We start from the raw sequence: 20778 nt of genomic DNA, 5'->3' as shown, positions 1-20778 counted from the left end.
TTCTAGTAAAGAATATATATCGTGTAAAATGGTATTTCTGTTCTAGAAGTTTTATAGAAAGATATGTGTATATTTATAATGGTTTTGAAAATGCCGAAAACTACCCTGAAAGAATGAATTCACCCTTAATTCCATTATCCAAAGATTATAGTATCTTATTTTTATAAATTTTCAGTCTTTCCTTGTTTATAAAAAAGGATGGTTGTTGTTCTTATATAACTTACGCCACATACACACATAATAAGTATACATATACATTCGACACCTTCATGCTGGTGATTAAACTCATGGAGGGCCTCAAGTATTCTAAACAAATGCTATACAACTGAGCTACAGTCCCAACACATAGAATTTTATGTGCTGCCTTTGGTTGTGTTTTTTCTTTCTTTCTTTCAATTTAAGAATATAAACCTTTCATTAAGTCATTAAAATTCCCCCCCCCAATTTTTTGTTCTTTAGCCCATTCTCTCACCCCTCTCATCTCCATGAACTCCAATTACATGTATGTTAGACTATATGGTGTTATCCCAGAGGCTCTGTTGTTGTGGGCTTATCTAAGGGTCAATTTTATTGAAGCAAATTTTCCTTCACTCATTATACATGACATATTGCTGTTTATTTGCCAGGCAAGTAATTGCTGATTGTGTATTGGGCATTGTGAATATGGTATAAGGATTCCAGCTTATCTGTTTCTTTTAAGCTACTGAGTTTTGTTCTTGATAGCTTAGTTTAGGCTTAAACTAAGCTTAAAATGGCTTAGTTTAAGGCTTTATTAGGGCAGGTCTAGAACAACTCTTACTCTACAACAGAGGTTGTTAAACTTTCTGTAGAGAATTTGTCATGAATAGGCCATACCTTTCAACTGCAAATACTCAACTCTGCTGTTATAGCCCCATAGAAGCCACAGATAATACTGTATAAACTTTCATAGATGACCGCATTTCAATGCATCTTTATTTATGGTTACTGAAACTTCTTTATGGTCACAAAATTTTATTCTTAATTTTTTCCCAAACATTTAAACATAAATACTACCCCTATGTCATAGGCCATGCAAAAACTATCAGTAGGCCAGCTAGCTGTGGTGGTATACCTATAACTCCAATGATTCATGAGGCTAAGGCAAGATGATGGATCACAAGTTAAAGCCCAGTTTGGACCATTTAGTGAGACGTGGTCTCAAAAAAGGGTGGGGGTGGGGAATGTGGATGTATCTCAGTAGTAAGAGTGTCCCTGAGTTCAATCTGCAGTACCAAGTCAAAAGAAGACAAAAGAAAAAGGGAGGGCGGGGGGTCAGAGGCCAGATTTGACATACAATCCATGGTTTGCCAATCCCTGACCTGAAGTATAATACTTAATTTCAAATTCTGGGATTTCAGATAAATGTTCAGTGTGTTATCTTGATGTATATATATTCTGGACAATCTGGAATCCAATATTTCTTACCACTGTAGAACTCCCAGCATCTAGTTCTCCTCTTAACCCCATAACAACTACTCTCTACTAGGCCTTGCAATCATCTATGTAGGTGTAGCCCAGCCCTCAACCAAGTACCTTTGGGAACCCCCACCCCACACACACACACCTTAGTTCCTTCTTACTGATACCCTTCCTAGCAAGTTCCAATTACTTCAGAAACCCAATACTCCAATCTCTGCATCTTCAGTTCAGTAGAACTCCCTTGCTTTGTGCTTCAATTCTGCTCCTTATGACACAGTCAGAATACTGTCCCAAAGCACAAAGATGAACTAACCATGGGGCTTGCTTTGTTTGCTCTCTAATATTCAGTACCTAAAAGTAGCTCTACTTAATGTATTTTGTCATGTTTTATAGTTACAGTTAAAGAAAAAAAAATACTAGTTACTCTGCCAAAGCTAAAAGCCGATATTAACTTCACTACATATTTGATTAATATATGAGTGACTAAATAAACCTAATTTCATAGTTTGTATGAACCTCCATGATCAACACTTCGTGGTGTTCACTCTATAATCCTTTTCCCCTGAGAGTGCACAAAACTGTAACTTGCTTCAATCCCAAGGAATATGGGAAAGATGATAAGATCTTAATCCTGTGACCAAATCATGTTACATAAAATTCTGCCATGCTGCTAGACTATCTTTAGACAAGCTGTGGCCAGGTTAGAAAAGTGAATATGATAAGAAAATTGAAGTAGTCTCAAAGTGCTGAGTGCAACTGGCAGCTAATAGGCATCGCAAAGACAGGGCCCTCAATCCTGTAACACAAGAAAATGTGGTTTACTCTGAACAAGCCTGAAAGCAGATTCTTCCTAAATCAAGCTTTCAAATGAGATTGCAGCCCAGTCAATATCTTAAAAGCAGCCTTGTCTAAGACTTATGTGGAAGACTGAGTAAAATCATGCCTACACTCCTGATCCACAGAAACTGTGTATTTTACGCTGTTAGATTTGTAGCATAGACTGAACATCACTAATCTGAAATCCAAAATCCGAAACTCTTGAACACCAACATAAGAAAAAAATGTTCAGATTTTGACATATTTTGGATTTCTTGAATTAACAATGCTCAAATTGTAATGTCTACACAAATATTCCAAAAAAACAAAACAAAAACCCAATATCTGAAAGAATTCTTGTTCCAAGCTTTTTGGACAAGGAATTTTCAACCTGTAGTCTGTCAAACAGTAATAGATAACTAAAACAACATACTATTGAGAGATACTCTAAAGCAACCACAAATATTTATTGCTGGAAAGCACAAGCAGTGCAGAAGCAAGAGAGAAGCCAAAAGTACACTGAAGAACATGGAAAGCTACCTCACACCTATGTCATCAACAGAGAATAGAAGCAAAGATATGATACATTTTTTCACTAAGACAAGTGAGTTCTGGCATAGCAAAAAAACTGTTCATCAGAAATCAGGTGTGGTCGGTCATATGAGCACTCTCAAGAACAGCCAGAACCAGCAGCAGTGTCTGTTTAAGCACAACAGGATGGTCTGGCATATCTAACTTTTGGTATTCACAACATTCAGTGGAGTTTAGCATATTAGTACTTCCTCATTTGCTTAGTAAATGTGAGCTCTTGCCCTTAATAAATTCAAAATTATATCTGCTCTTTTTAAAAGCAAATCAGCACCATTTTACCAGGAAAGAAAGAAAAAAACCAAGGGTTGTTTTTTTTTTTTTTAATCCCCCCACCCCCATAGAGTAACAAACTGCATTTACATTACAGATAGAACTAGGCATTTCAAAGAGCTGGATATCCTCACCTGATATCACTAAATTCTCAAATCACACTAACACCCTTTTGAAAAATTCCACACACTGAAAGGATTCTTTTGCATTAATGCAGATTTACAAGCAGCATGCCTATAGAACTGAGGGAGGAAAAATCAAAGGGGGGAAGGGGGTGGATACAGAGAAGTAAAGCAAAGCAAAAATGGCAAAATGTTAACAAGTTGTTAACTGAACTACTCTCAACTTTTCTAATACAGGTCTGAATGTTTCTATAAAAAACCAAGAAGACAGAAATGAGAAAATTTTCTTAGTAGGCTAAATGAGTTCAGAAATTTTTAAAAAATCATTAAAATTAGAAAAGATTGAAGAAGTATAATTTTCACTCCTATTTTGGAAAACAGTGAAAGAAATAACCAAATATGCACATTTTAAAGCAGTTAACATTTTATAATCATATAGTATTTTTCTCAGAATTCATAAATTCGTATAAAAACACATTCTGACTCATCCGTAAAACCCTTTGGTTCTGTAGACAATTATTATTCACTTTTATATCTGCAGTATTCTCTAAACTCTTGTTACTTAACATGCAGTCTGGTAGACCAATAATATCACATTACCTGTAAGCTTGTTAGAAATACAGCACCTCTGTATCCACCCTAAACCTACAGAATCACAATCTGCACTTTGATACAGAGGTAATTTGAAAGCTTGTTAAAGTTCCCAAAACATTACTATAGACAGTAAAACATAATCATGATAAATACTATAAATCTATTCAAATCACAAGCATCAAAGTTGGCTTAAAAAATAGAAAACACACGGTTGCAAAGTTTTCAGCAGGTTTTTGTTTGTTTTTCAAGAATCAGTTTATCTGATTGATCACATCAGAGGCACTAGGGTCTCTTGTAGGATTTAGTACTACACAAAATCTAATCAAGATTTTTGAAATTTGAAATCAACTGTTAAATAAAACTCTAACAAGTCTGATTTAAATACAAATATCACTTAGCACATTCATGACCACATCATAAAAGATGAAATAAATGCTGGAACACTAACCACTAACTAATATAAATTGTTAATAAACACAATATGTTGAAAGAAAGTAAACTATCTTCTAGAAACTTAAAAAAGGGGAAAAAAACAGTTTTCTCACTAAAAGCATTGATTTCCTACCTCCAAATTAGCCCTTTAAATTTCATTATAATCAGCTAAAAGTGCCAGGATAGTACAAAGTAGGAGGCCTACAAAATTAGTACAAGGTATTGATTAAATACCTGTAGACAATCTTTGGGGTAAGCTAGATCATAATATAATGCATAAAGGAACTCAGTACACAGTATTTGAGTGGGGCGGGAATCGGGGCAATAATTTTCCTCCAACACTGACTAGGATCAGAAAGACTCACATAGCTGAAAGAAAGGCTCAAGTAGCTGAAAGCTGAAAGCTGTGGTGTCAGCAAACTTAAACCATCCTATGTAATTTTCTTAGTAGTTTAAAGAGTCTTCAATTTGATTTCTGTAATAAACCTTCCTATTTGGAAGAAAACTGGCCAAAAGAGAGCTTATTTTTAATGATTACATTATTATCATATTTACATGATTCTAGAGATATTTAAAAATATTAACTCATTTAAAATAACCAAAATTAATCCATCATGTTAGTGAAAAAAATATTATCTTCATTAAAAATAACTGTTTTCCAGAATGAAAAAACAAAACAAACAAAAAACTGGGGAGATGAGTGGTATTATTGTGCATTTTTTACAAATATCTTTAATGTCTTAATAGAAGACAGATGAACTATCTCATTGGCTTCTATATTCAATATTTTGCAATATGTCACTTTGTTGAAATTTATAAAGAAAATCCAGGCTCATAAAGACATATGATTGGTAAAAAATTATATTTTGGTATCCTTTTCAAATCTGTGAGTATTCTTCAATACTATAACTAATTCCAAAAGTGCAGTTGATTATAATACTGATGTGTAATCTAAAACCATACCAGTGACCATTTATACATTAAAATTCTTTATTCTAACCTTTCAGTTTGAATGGGTCATTTTACACAAGGCATAATTTTGTAACATTGTATATTGCTCATCTGGAAAATGTTTATTCACTGAGTTATGTAGATCTCCAAATGTTGACACATTTCACTCCATGAATTTTTTTCTTTTCTTTTTTTTTTTTTTTTACAAACTGTATGTTAAAACTACCATCAGTCTCATTAGAAAATTCTTCCAGAAAGAGGCTGTCACACTCATAATGGCAGATTCGTGTTTTCTAAAATTATAGTTTTCACTTTGAAGTTTTTTTAATCACTAGCACCCAAAGTGTGTCAGATAACCTAAGAAAAATATGGCTAGTTCAACTGGAAATCAAATCATGTAGGGGACACATACTTTTCTCTAAGACAACCATATTTGTCTTCCCAAAAAAGTGCTTTATGTATACTACCCATTTCATCACAAAAGGTATTAAAAACACATGTACTTAAGAATCAAGATTAATAATAAGTAATAATTTTGAATTGCACCTAATAGCTCAGTGGTAGAATATCTGTCTAGGATGTGCAACACCCTGGATTCAATTCCCAGGACCACCCCCCTCCCCCGGAAAAAACAAAAACAAAACAAAACAAAACAAAACACTTTATCCAGAACAGTGTTAGGTGAACAAGTATTCTTTTTACTGTAAGTAGATAGTCCTGAAGAACAGAATGACCACTAGTAACTTGGTACACTGCTTGGCTTTATGCTTAGGCCCCCAGCAGTTTTAACCACCACTGTTTTTGCAGATCAGTGCAAATGTAGAAAGGGCAAATAATTTTCAATATTATCATGGGAATAGATTTTACCTAATGGATCTCCTGAAAGGATTTCAGGGAACATCCCCCCAACCCCAGGGGTTCTCACATTGCTTCTAGACTCACTTCACTATACCAATGCAAACACGCCTTAATCTTTCTTTTCCTATCATTATAATCCACTGACTCATTCAACCAATAACTTATGTAGTACCACTAAGTACCTAAAATGCTTGAGTTTTTGAATGTCACTCCATCATTCTATGTATCCCAAGCTCCTAGAACAGAGACTGGCTGGCTCAGAGAAGAATCTCAATATTTACCAAAAGAATTAATTAACAGATAGCCACAATATATTTTAACTTACATTTCAAAGTCTTTTAGGATACCCCTCTCTCTCTCTCTCTCTCTCTCTCTCTCTCTCTCTCTCTCTCTCTCATACCCAAACATATACTCACACTAAAGTAAACAATCTAAATACTGTGCTCTTATTTTCCAGCATTAACAGGAAAGACTTGTTAATACATAACCTCTAGCCTTAATATATTTGAAGAAGTGTTATTTTCACACTACTCTAAATGTAAATTGCTGTGTGTACATGCAGTTCTTGCTCTCAATATATCATGGGAACTAAAATTCACACATATTAGAATCACATGCTCCAACTAACTATAAGGTTTTACAGCAACCGTGAGCTATAATAACATAGTACTGTGCAATGCACATTAGTGTACATACACAGAAATATGAAGCTCTAGTGACCCACACTCATTACAATAAAACGGCAAGGAAAAGCATCATAGGAAGAATGGATGGGCATTGACTTTGAATTGGTACCCCTTCAAGAAAGCAAATCAGACACCTAAGTGACTTTCTCAAACTCTATGCCTCCCCTCTGTTACCCACTGCATTTGAGAATTACTGTCCATGAGCAATTAAAAGTATTTTCAATTCTTCAACAGTGTTTGCAAATGAACTGGAGGGTAGAGCAGAAGAATGGTGGAATGTGTCTGTAATACAGTGACACTAAAGCATATCATACAAAATTTATCCTGGTCTTAAACACTACAGGAATGAACATTTCTCAAAAGAGAGATACATCAAATCTTTGGACTTTCATCTAACTCTTCTCCTCATTCAATCACATTAGTCTTAGAACTACTCAAAAGCATTAGGCTGTCCTCCTTCCTAGCCTTGTGCACATCTATGCTCAGGAATTTTATTCTATTTGATTTTTAAAATAAAACATAAATTTTTAAAAACTATTATAAATTTTCAAAATAGTAGATTTAGCTCTAATTTAAAAAGTGGGGGGCTACTTATCATTAAAACTTTAAGTGGATCAGCCAAAAGTTAGGAAGAAATTGAAAAATATTTTACAGCAAACACTAATGGAAGCTTAGCAACTAAGCAACTTAGCAACTGCTCTATTTATTAAGTATTGCAAGTGGGAGAAATGGGAAATGCTATTTAAACTATACCTTAAAATGTACTGTGATGTTCCAAGGAAGAGCTGAACTTGATGCAAGAAGATCAAATAGCAAACCAATTGGATAATGCCTAAAAATGAAAGAGTATATTTTAAGAGAGAATAAATATGTAAAGTGGTTAACTACAACTCCAAAATAAATTTACAGAACTTGTTTTTACCACCAAATATCATGGGCTTTTGACCAATCACAAGAAGGTAACATTTATAGTTACAGCCACAGGCCAATATACTTTCCAGGCATCAAGTAATTTTCCCCATAAAACTCAATGTACATGATAGGATTACAGGAAGGGATTCTTTACCAACTGTGTGCACTGTGTGTTACTGTAGGGTAATAACAAATTGTTATTCCAGTGTACATAATGGGCAAGTTGAAATATTTTTTAAAGTTTTACAACAACTTAAAATTTTAGAAAACTCTAAGAACCCATACAAGCACCTAAGAAACATGCAAACCACTTATTCAATGGTTATTCCAATTAACAGTATAGCACACAAAATTTCCAGTCTTTTACCTAAGCATTTGTATCTAAATATAGATTCAGAATTCTTTACAAAATACACTATACCCTGTTTTTCTCACATGATAATGTCAACATTTTCCCAAAGCATGGAATATTCTTCTTAAGCCTAATTTTAACATTTTCTTAAAACTAAAGTTTTGACTTCCTAAATAAGAGAATGTTTCCTAACATATAAACCTCACTCAGTGAAACAAATTACTTTGCAATAGACAAATGTGAATACTACAAACCTGGCCGATTTCAGAGGACAAAAATATTTTAAGTCATCAGCATAAACTGAGGTAACTTAATTAGTAAATCAGAATTAAATTATACTCCCAACAAAGGCAAAAAGATAACTATATACCTTCCTGGTTTTATTTCTATAAAGTACTGATATGTTACTTCTAGATTTATGAGCTAAAAATCTGAAAATATATGTAATCTCCCCCTAAATGAGTAAATGATCAACATTCAAATATTATAGGCATCTCAGTGGTATAGTGCTAAGACAAGGACCTAGGATCTATCCCTAGCACTGCCCCACCACTCTCCCAAAAAAAGCTAGTGTCATTTATGTTTGCTTACTTCTATATAATTATGAAACAATCATCAGTTACTAGAGATCATATATTTACATAGAATAAATTTAGAATGAATAATTTATTAGGAAAAAATGTGGTAGTTTTAGACTTCTGTTATTCCTTTTAAACCTTAAAACCGCTCTTTATCCAAAAGTTAGCATCTAACACTAATCCTTGACAATCAGAAATATACTAAAGAAAACTGAAACCAGCAAAAATGTTGTATCTGCCAAAAAATAAAATCAAAATACCAAAAATACTGCACTACAGACAAGTTGTAGAGTCTATCAAATTCTGATTATTCCCTTTGAACTATTAAAATTGTACAAAGGTTAGGGAAGTAGCTCAGTGGTAAAGCAACTGGCCAGCATACATCAAGCCCTGGGTTTCATCCCTAATAGTACCAAAAACTTAAAAATTGGAAGAAAAAAAAACAAGCTTTAAATAATGCACTGCATGTTTACAAAATAGACCCTTTGTAAGTAAGTATTCAATCCTTTTTGTTTTTTTTAAACATGTCTCAGGTAGCTGCAAAGAGTTAAGAATGAATGTGGCGGTGGAGTTGTAGCTCAGTGGTAGAGCGCTTGCCTAGCATATGTGAGGCACTGGGTTCTATTCTCAGCACTCAGAACCATAAATAGATAGATAGATAGATAGATAGATAGATAGATAGATAGATAGATAGATAGATAAATGTCCATCAACAACAAATAAATAAATAAGTAGATAGATGGATGGAAAAAATCTGTTAAAAAAAAGAAAAAATATGAATATGAGCACTTAATAAAATTTACTTGACATTTAAAATAAAGACTTAAAATTTCAAAAGTGATGTATTCTTCTTACCCAATTTTCAATAGTGCTACAAATAGAATTAATACAGAAATACCTGTAAGTAAATTACATAGATGGTCTATAAGATAAAGTACACCTGAGATGTCATAAACTAAGTAGAAATCCAATGTTGTTTTACCTGTTCCCTGCCATTTCCAAAAGTAATTGTAAGCAAATTCTAAAATTAACCATGACTTAAAAGCAAGTTATGTCATAAAAATCAAATCTTTTTAAAATAAATATTTGGGAGAAAATATAAGTTAAACTTATGATTTGTAATTATATTTTTTACTCTTGATATTTTAAAAGAACACTGTAAATTCACAGAATATCAAACATAGTGGACAATATGAGGCTGATAAATATATAAATCAATAAAGATCCACAGAATCTTTAACTCAGTTAAGATCCAATGGACCCAATTTTAAGTTATAAGTTTCCTTTTCATGTAGTTCTAAAAATTTTAATGATTGATATTTTATCCCTTCTTACTGCTATTCTATTCCTCTTAATGGACTTCAAAAGACGAGGAAAAACTCACTTAAAGATGGAGATGTAGCTGCCAGGCATAGTGGCACACACCTGTAATCCCAGTGGGCTAAGGGAGGCCTAGACAGGAGGACCATGAGTTCAAAGCCAGCCTCAGCAAAAAGCAAAGCACAACGCAACTCAGTGAGACCCTGTCTCTAAATAAAATACAAAATAGGATTGGGGATGTGACTCAGTGGTCGAATGCCCCTAAATTCATTCCTCAGTAAACCACCCCCCCACCAAAAAAAAGATGAGGATGTAGCAAGAGCTTGTCTAACATGTGCTGAAGCAGTGATTTCAATCCCCAGTACCGAAAAAACACCTTGTTTAAAAAAAATAACAACTCATTCCATCTAGTAAACACTATATCTATTCACTGGGTGCTTTTATAAATCCAAGATATATTATAGAATTTAGTGATCTCTTATAACATTTTGCTATTTCACATCCTAGAAATTATTTTATTATCATTCAACAATTATATCCAACTATATTTAAAAAGACTAAAATAATAAGAATTTGAAAAAATGGGATGCTTGGGAGAAAGATATAATAATGAACCCTTCCTCCATTTTCTAACTCTATTGCCTAAAATACTGCATCATCTTTCAAGAAAGCATAAAATAAGAATGCAGACCCCATCTTTGGAGTCTGCTTTTAGCTATCATTGACAAAAAAAAAAAAAATGAATATTTAAGCTTTCTCATTTTCCACTTACAATAGTAAAGCAAAGAAACTTGTCAAGGAAAGATATTTCACAATTAATGCACAAATCAGAAGATGAAAGCAAAGAAATAGCAGTACTATGGACTTTTAATGATATAGGAAAACAGGTCATCTAAGAGACATTTCATATGAATTGTTAGATGATGATATCCTAGGATAAATTCTGCAGAACTCAAAACTACTAGATGAATAACACATTTCTAAATCAGAAGAAACATATGGTATTCTTATCAACTTAGTAATTCATCACAAAAATATTTTAGACAAAAACCTAACAACTCCATTTAACTAAAAGGATGTGTAATAATAAATTCTTTCATCTTTTATGCCATTTGCACAATCTGTTTGACTTGATGGGGTAAGTGCTAACAGTAGATTTGTATTCAAAGATAACTGATGGAATATGCTGATATAGATACGAAAAAAATAAAGGACTGATTATTCTAACTGGCATTAACAATACGAAAAAGAAAATATCCTAAAACAAAATTATGAGCTGCCAAAAAATTTTAAAATGTCTAGGGCTGAGGATGTACAGAATGTTTGCCTAACATGCACAAAGTCCTTAGTTACACCCCCCAGCACAACAACAACAAAAAATGTCTTCAAGTATTGCTATTAAGTATAAGAATAGGAAGTAATGATAAGCTAGAACTTTTTAGGATCTTATTTGAATGTCTGACAACTAATGAGCAAACTTGTTGCACTGAGTTCCATTCAGAAGACAATGCCATTTCAGTTACTTTAAAAACCAGGAAAAATATTTAAAAATCCAAAGTTGCTGAATATAAATGCACGGCAAAATTGCTAAGACTTGTTATATACTATTCTTTTATTCTAACTACTCTCAATTATTTTTTAATATTTTTAGTTATAGATGGACACAATACCTTTATTTTACTTATTTATTTTTATGTGGTACTGAGGATTGAACCCAGTGCCTCACATATGCTAGTAAGTACTCTACCACTGAGCCATAATCCCGGTTCCTCTAAATTATATTTTAAAATGACTTAGGTAAATGTTTCTTTAAACGATCACTGGTCCCAGGAGGTAATGATGATTTTCCTATTACGCTCAGGATTATGATAGAAATGTTAAGTATTATGGTGAAATACATATAAATTAACTTAAAAACATTCTAAATAATATAAGTTATCCTGTAGTAATTCTTAAAATAAAATTGAACCAGAAAAACTTAAGAATAAAAAAACCATCTACTTATGTATCATCAAATTATTATTCATGTGGTTCAATGCAATATTTATCTAAGAATGGTTTAAATGGAAGGACATTATCTCTAAAAATACTATCTGAATTAACAGATTTCCAGATTCTTTGTTTCTGATGGATCTATTAATATTCAGGAAAAATCATAAAAGAAAAAATCTGGCAAAAAAATCAAAATTACTGAATTTCTCCAATAATATAATCTGATTTGCATCAAGGATTTAAAAAATTCTAATTTGCACAACTTCTTTAGACAGATATTCTATAGAATTTGTCTAAAAGCTCCTAATACACAACACAGAAACCACATAAGCCATAACTGTAAGTAAATCATAATATAGCCATTTGGCTGTTATGTTGTTGCTCTTGACATCTAACCTAAATTTAACAGAAAAAGAAATGGAAGGATTTGAACTTGTATTACATCCCAAAAGAAAACATACTAGCTAACAGCTCAAACTATTGCCCTATAGAAAATGACTGCATTGAATATATAGTGTTAACTATTTTCACACTGCCTCTTCCCCCTCTCTCCTTTTCCCCTTGCAATGGGGACTGAATTCAGAGGTTTACCCATGATGGACAATGATCTACCACTGAGCCACATCCCAAGCCCTTTTTACTTTGAGACAGAGGCTAAGTTGCCCAGGCTGTCCTCAACTTGGATACTCCTGTAACAGCATCCCAAGTAGCTGGAGGCATACACCACCACATCTGGCCTCTTTCTCTTTATACTTTTTTTTTTTTTAAGAGAGGGGATGGGGGGGGAGAATTTTTTAATATTTATTTTTCAGTTTTCAGTGGACTAAACATCTTTATTTTATGTGGTGCTGAGGATCGAACCCAGCGCGCCCTGCGCATGCCAGGTGAGTGCTGTCACATCCCCAGCTCCCTTTATACTTCTCTGGTCTTTCCCAAACTTAATTCTCAAAATAAATATATGTTGATGTTTCTTTGCTTCACAACTGACACATATATACATACACACATACAGATTAGTACACAACGTAGTAATAACAAATATGCTCATTATATATAATGGATAGGAGTTCATTCAGATAGCAAGGCAGAAAAAGGACTCCACTCACAAGTGGCTCACTTAGGACACCTCAATTGCTTTTCCTGATGGAAAACAGTCTTCAGTACTGAATGGATCATCCCTCTAATAGAGAACCACCACCTGGGTCTATTTCACTGAAATGAATGTATTCTATTGAAAAATTGCTACATGTGAATCACTGGAAACATAATTACTTTTCATTGAATAAAAAGGGGTATAACTACAATTGCAAACTTCAAGAATTTAATGATTACAAGCAAATTGTCTTACTCTATAAGTGTCAATGAATATAACCAGATTTAGAATAGCAGTAAATTTCAATATTTCATGTATAAAGAAGTACAAAAATAACCAAGAGCATACCAAAAGGCCATGGAAGCCACACTCCAAAGATCTAGTTAATGCAATAATTTATAAATTTCAAGAAATTCACAATCTTACAAAATTGACTGGAACAGATAAAGACAAAATGCAAAACAAAAAATAAATAACTGAAAAGATTGGAAATAACAGAAAAGTCCAGAGTATTTGTGATCAAAATCCTGAAGTTACTACACTTTCCAGAGAAAAATTCTGTTTTCACTAGAGCATTTTGTTAAAATTTATTCTTGAAATCACCGTTCTAATACTAAATGCTCACTCTACTATGTATATGTTTAAAATCAATATCAACTATTTCCTTTATTTTGCCATTCAAAAAATAGTTTCAACTTCTCACTTTTTACAATCCATACTAAAAATAAGTTAGTTTACACAAAATAAAATTTCCCATTTAAAGATATTTTTTTAATAGCAAAAAGAGAAACTTTTTCCTAAATTTTGCACTTGAAGGTGTAAGCCCTAAACCATCAAGGTTTACTAACAAATTATTCTTTCAAAAAATCCAATAATTGTTCTCTTAAAATAATTGCTATATGAAACGAACAAATACGAATTATAAATTGTGGCAACAAGAAACTTCACCCCTTAAAAATATAATGTTACAGCACCCTCTGCTGACTTACCAACTCAGTCTTCAAGAAGAGATTTTTATATCTTGAGTTACATCAACACTTTCTACCCCCCATGTAATTGTTTTAAAGTGAAAGGACTGGGGGACTACGGATGTTACCCAGTAATAGAGTGCTTGCCTAGAATACATGAGATCCTGGGTTCTATACCCAACACTGAAGGAAAAACAAAACAAAACAACCCCTAAAGAAGTTAAAGCTCTAATCAGATGAAGTCTCCTTAGAAGAACTCTACAAATCAACAACATATTTCCTGAGTATTCATAAGTATAACACTTTTTAAGCCTTTTTCTATTATAATTAGAACAAATTAACACAATCAATTAGAGAGAACAGATAGAATGGGGATTTTTTTTTTTTTTTAATAAGAGCAACAGCAGGTGAAAAGAAGCCTGAACTGAGATTCTTGAAAAATGGGTCAAATTTGCTTATTTGAGAAAGTAATTTTACTTACCGGAGCCCCAGTTTTATATATATATATATATATATATATATATATATATATATATATAAAGCAAGCCAGGTGCAGTGACACACACTGTAATCCTGGTGGCTCAGAAAGTTGAGACAGAAAGATTGTGAGTTCAAAGCCAGCTTCAGCAAAAGCAAGGCACTAGGCAACTCATATACAAGAAAGGACTGGGGATATGGCTCAGTGGTTGAGTGTCTCGGAGTTCAATCCCTGGAATGCCCTCCCAAATTAATTACCTAAGTTCCTACATTCATGGAGCTCTAGGTTCCTATCCAGCAATGCAAAAACAAGTGAAAGAAACTACAGAATAAGGGAAATAAGCACAAAAAAAAAAAGCAAAAGGAAGAAAATTACAAATAACAGAAATCAATGAAATTAAAAATAAAAAAAAATCAACAAAATAAAAGGTTGGTTCTCAAAGTAAATAAACAAAATTAAAAAGCCATGAGTAAAGCTGATAAAAAAGAAAGGCAGAAGGCACAAATTACCAATATCAAGAATGAAAAAAAGTGGAAGTCTGCACAATGGCTCATATATGTAATCCCAGCTACTTAGGAGGCTGAGACAGGGAAATCACAAGTTCAAGGCCAGCAGAGGCAACTCAATGAGGCCTTATTTCAAAATAAAATAAAAACAACAGCAGCAACAAAACAAAAAAGTACTGGGGATGTCACTCAGTGGTAGAGTACCTAGCATTGTGTTCAGGCCCTGAGAGGGAGGGAGAGAGGGAGGGAGGGAGGGAGGGAGGGAGGGAGGGAGGAAGGAAGGAAGGAAGGAAGGAAGGAAGGAAGGAAGGAAGGAAGGAAGGAAGGAAGGAGGGAAGGAAGGAAGGAGGGAAGGAAGGAAGGAGGGAAGGAAGGAAGGAGAGAGAAAAGATGAGCTGTCACTACAGATCTTACATTCATTAAAATAAAGAAATATTTTACAGTGAGTAAGTTTATATTCGTAAAATTCAATTTAGAACAAACCAATCTTAAAAAAAAAAAAAGATGAAACAGACAAGCTCAATAGAACTATATATGTCAAGGAAATTGAATCTGTTATTAAAGCTGGGGGTGAGGGGCACAGTCCTGGACTCCTAGCCCAGATGATTTCACTAGAGATTTCTATGAAACACTTAAAAAGGACTAATGCCGTTTTACAGCCTTTTCCAAAATTTGCAGGACAGAACACATCTCAAATCATTTAAGTCCAGTATTATCTTAATACAAAATAAGAACACAACAGTAAGCGTTGGTGAGAAAAAGGTACACTCATACACTGCTGGTGGGACTTCAAATTGGTGCAGCCAATATGGAAAGCAGTATGCAGATTTCTGGGAAAATTGGGAACGGACCCACCATTTGACCCAGCTATCCCTCTCCTCGGTCTATACTCTAAGGACTTAAAAACAGCATACTACAGGGACACAGCCACATTAATGTTTACAGCAGCACAATTCACAATAGTTAAACTGTGGAACAAACCTACATGCCCTTCAATAGATGAATGGATAAAGAAACTGTGGTATATATACACAATGGCATATAACTCAGAAATAAAAGAGAATAAAATCATGGCATTTGCAAGTAAATGGATGGGATTAGAGAAGATAATGCTAAGTGAAGTTAGCCAATGCCAAAAAAACAAATGCCAAATGTTTTCTTTGATATAAGGAGGCTGATTCATAGTGGGATAGGGAGAGGGAGCATGGGAGGAATAGACAAACTCTAGATAGGACAGAGGGGTTGGAGGAGAAGGGAGGGGGCATGGGGTTATTAATTTGGTGGAATGTGATGATCATTATATCCAAAGTACAGGTATGAAGACATGAATTGGTGTGAATATACTATGTATATAACCAGAGATATGAAAATTTGTGGTCTATAAGTATAAGAATTGTAATGCAATCCACTGTCATATATAAATAATAAAAAAGGCAGTACAAAATTAGAAAACCATAATCTCTCCTACAAATTTAAAGTACAAAAATCTTCAATAAAATATTAACAAACAAAAATCCAATGATGAATAAAATTAGTTACATAACACAATCAAGTGGGATTTATCAAAGGTATGCAGTACTAGTCCAGCATCAAAAATCATGAATATAATCTATAAATAGACACAAGCTAAAGAAATTCAGGCTGAGCATTCCTAATCTGAAAATTATAAATGCTCTAATCTGCTACTTTTGAGCATCAACATGACACCCTTAAGGGAAAATACCACATCTGAACTGGAGTGATGGATCACAATAAAATGCAGGTGCACTGAGGCTGGGGATGTAGTACAGTGGTAGAACACAGACTTAACATGCGTGAAATCCTGGGTTTGAACACCCAGAACTACACACACACACACACACACACACACACACACACACACAAAATGCAGGTGCACTAAAAACAAGTGCATAAAATCACCCTCGGGCCATGTGTGGTGTACTTCAAAAAGAAATTCTGTGTTTAGACTTGGATCTCATCCCCAATATCCAAAATGTAAATACAAATTTTCCAAAATCCAAAATCCAAAAAATTTCATCATCTGAAACACTTCTGATCTCAAGCATTTCTGATAAAGGATACTCAACTTGCATCTGGCTCAGAAAGTTTAACAAAAATCCAACATATATCCATAACAAAAATTCTCAGCAAGTTAGGAAGAAAGCGAGGTAAGGACACAAAACAATGCATGAAAACAAAATCTACTTTAAGAATACTTTGTTCCACTATTATGGATTAATGCTAATTCAACTTTACACAGTATTTCCAAAATAATCTTTAAAACCAAGTATTTAAAAATCATATTGCTAACACTCTTGACTTTGGCCCACCTATAGGAAGAGAAAGTGTAATCTTACCATCTGAGTACAATAAAAATCATTATTTTTCTAGAACTTTAGTTTTTTTAGGATTTATTTTCCCCCTTACAATTGAGAACTGCCACTTTACATGAAAGGACAGGATTAAGTAATTAAATTAGGGGACACTTTCAGGGATAAAGTCATAAAGGGAGAACAATTATCAGTTTATGCACTTTCTCCCTTTTATGAATTACCTAAACTGATGGTTGATCTCCACTCGTAACTTTCCTACCTGAGTCAATTTAAAACTCCAAACAATAGGGTATAAGAAAGACATTATCACCCTACTCAAATAAATTCTGTTCTACTCTTAAGATACACCTAGTCTCAAAAGTCCAAGTTTCACAAAGCTTCAGTGTAAAACAATGAATGAAATTCTCAGTATCATTCTGTTCTAAGAAACCTGCTACTTTAATACCACACAGATTCTTACATTGATAAACCATTTTCAGGAAGATTTAACACAGGAGGAAATTGCCACTGTTGGAAGCAAAAACAGAAAAGATCAAGACTTGGCTCAGAAAAGTCTTTCACTTCTCATATATATGGAATACTTAAAAATACCAAAAGAAAAGACCCATAAAATATTAAATAATGAATTTATAGTATGACATAATTATTTTTAATCAAAAATAAAAAGTTAACACCCCAAAAAACTAAAATGAAAATACTTAAATACAATTACTCTCACACAAGCTCTTTAAAAGGGAACAATTTCAATCTTTAATAAAAGATTTCAGAAGGCAAAAAGTAAGAACATGGTATATTTAAACCAAAATCATTGTACTGCAGTAAAAGGGAAAAATGGATCCAAACATTATTTATTGATATCTTATCTAGAATACAAGTCTATAAGAAATAAACAATATTGAATATAAAATAACCACACAAGATAGAATAAAACACCAGCTGAAAGATGATGACTTTGAAAAAACTGATTAATTTACTTTAGATAAACTGAGGTTCCCCAAATTTTCCAGTTTCTCAATCAGGGGCAGTTTTGTCCCTGCCCTAAAACATCTGGCAACATTTTTTATCATGACTGGGAAGTGTACAGGCTACACTTTCTGGGTACCAGGGATTGAACTCAGGGGCACTCGACCTCTTGTGGGAAGAGGCCAGAAGAGCTGTGGCTAAACATCTTATAATGTATAAGGTAGCACCACAACAAAGACTTATCCATTTTAAAGTGGATGCAATGGCACACACCTGTAACCTCAGAGACTTGGGAGGCTGAGGTAAGAGGATTAGAAGTTCAAAGCCAGGCTCAGTAACTTAGCAACACCCTAAGCAACTTAGTAAGACCCTGCATGGAATTTTTTTTTTAAGTGGGGAGAGGTGCTGGGGATGTGGCTTAGGTTAAACACTTTTTTTTTTTTTTTCTGGGTACTAGGGATTGAACTCAGGGGCACTCGACCACTGAGCCACATCCTAGCCCTATTTTGTATTTTATTTAGAGACAGGGTCTGAGTTGCTTAGTGCCTTGCTTTTGCTGAGGCCATCTCTGAACTAACAATCCTCCTGCCTCAACCTCCTGAGCTGCTGGGATTACAAACGTGTACTACCGCCCATGGCTTAAGCATATTTTTTTAAAAAACCTACCCATAATCAAATATATTAACATATAAAAATATATTAAACTGTCAATCCCCCATACTGGAGGGGAAAAAAAAGAAAAAAAATCCATTTCAAAGTGTAAAGAACAACCCTCTTGAGAAACTATCCTGATAAAATTTACTGAAAAGATGTTGGTTACACAAATTCTTATAATCTTATAATACATATAAAGCAATACAATTTAAATGTCTACTAAAACATAGTTAGAACTGTCAAGCATCTAGATGTATCCTATTTCTAGTTATACCAATCTTTCCTCCTCCTGCCTTTCCCTGTTACTCTCCTGACCATTGCTCCTATTACACTCCTTTCAATCTACCTTCCCATTCCAAAACCTCCAATTCTTCTAAGAAACAAAACAGAAAACACTGCTTTATATATGCTACCAGAGTTAGCCATGACTTCTCAGCAATCACAAGTTTTAAATTAATGTTTCCCAAGGTTTCAAGAAGTCATGAGTCTAGTATATGATCATGAAAATCAGTGTTGTTTTACTTAAAAAAAAAAAAAGAATGCTGTAGGACTACTTTATCATTCTTTCTTATAACATCTAAAAAAGGTGAGACTTGACCCACAACTCAAAACAAAATGCCACCTTACATGTTTCTAAACCATTAATCAAAAATTTCAAATTCAGGATTTCATCAGTACAAGGTGAATTCCAAAAGTTCACACCTTGCTAACAGTGGTCCTTGGATTCACATTAGCTGCACTTAACAAAACTACTACCTAATTACCTTCCTTTTATTTTTCTTAAGTCTCTGTCAAATACACATTTTAACATTCCCAGACTGGGAGCCAACTCCATTTTTAACCTATTTGTATTTTTCAAATTCCACTTAAATCTTGTCTTAGTCTTAATTTTTTCATTCAACTGCATACAAATAGCATCATTTAAACAGCTATATACCGTGAACTATTTTTTAATTTTTTTTCTGTAATTTCTCTAGGCATTTTTTTCTCTAGGCCTTTTTTTTTTTTTCTTTTTTTGAGGGCGTACTGGGGATTGAACCCAGGGGTACTTTACCACCGAGCTACTTTTCCAGTTTTTTTAATTTTTTATTTTGAGACAAGATCTCACTAAGTTGCTGATCTTGAACTTGCAATTCTCCTGCCTCACCTTTCCCACTCACTGGGTAACAGCAATTTATCACCCCATCCAGCTCATTAATAGTTTTGAAAGTAACATGAAGAAAACCCCTGATAAAAGTACAAAAAAAATAGGAGCACACAGATAAGCCCAATTTTAAAATTTACTTTCAATATCTTTCATGAAAATGACATAATATCAAAGTTATTTTTACATTACAAGGAACTAAATACATTTCAAATAATCTAAGCCTCACAAAGATGTGCTTATGGTACAATGTCACCTAAATTTGGCAGTCAGTTTGAAAAATGTCACTTAACTAATCATATGTATATAAAAACCGTTATAAAGATTTTGGAGACAGAAACAAAATTGAATTATTTCAGAGAGATGATTTGTTTATAGGGAAATTTTATGTCTGCAAAACAACCCCAAACAACAACAACAAAAAAACTCTACCCAGGTTGAGGTTGTAGCTCTTGGTTGAATGCTTGCCTTGCATGTGTGAGGCACTGGGTTCCATCCTCAGCACCACATAAAAAAAAAAGATATTGTGTCCATCTACAATTTTAAAAAATATTTTTAAAAAACCTACCCTTAATCAAATATATTAACATATAATAATATATTAAACATAGATGAAACTGTCCAGTCATCCATGCATCCAAACAAAAGGCAGAAATATTTAACACAATATATAACAATGGTTTAAACTTCACTTATGATCACTAATCTAGGATAGTACTTCTTTC

General features: G+C 33.5%; 1 protein-coding gene across 5 annotated transcripts in view; it reads right to left on the bottom strand.

The window, feature by feature from the left end:
- Atg5 (autophagy related 5) overlaps window positions 1-20778 on the bottom strand; it is a 125674-nt gene that overhangs the window by 85790 nt on the left and 19106 nt on the right. For 4 of the 5 annotated variants that reach the window (XM_078019549.1, XM_005330133.5, XM_013360722.4 and 1 more), the window contains one exon: window positions 7514-7592. The exons of the other annotated variant lie outside the window; for it this stretch is intronic. In XM_078019549.1, coding sequence (XP_077875675.1) covers window positions 7514-7592 — 79 coding nt within the window. The remainder of the gene's footprint in view (window positions 1-7513; window positions 7593-20778) is intronic. 5 annotated transcript variants of the gene reach the window in all.

Source organism: Ictidomys tridecemlineatus, chromosome 8, assembly GCF_052094955.1.
Source record: "Ictidomys tridecemlineatus isolate mIctTri1 chromosome 8, mIctTri1.hap1, whole genome shotgun sequence".
Lineage (NCBI taxonomy): Eukaryota > Metazoa > Chordata > Mammalia > Rodentia > Sciuridae > Ictidomys > Ictidomys tridecemlineatus.
This window is presented reverse-complemented; position numbering and strand designations above follow the sequence as displayed.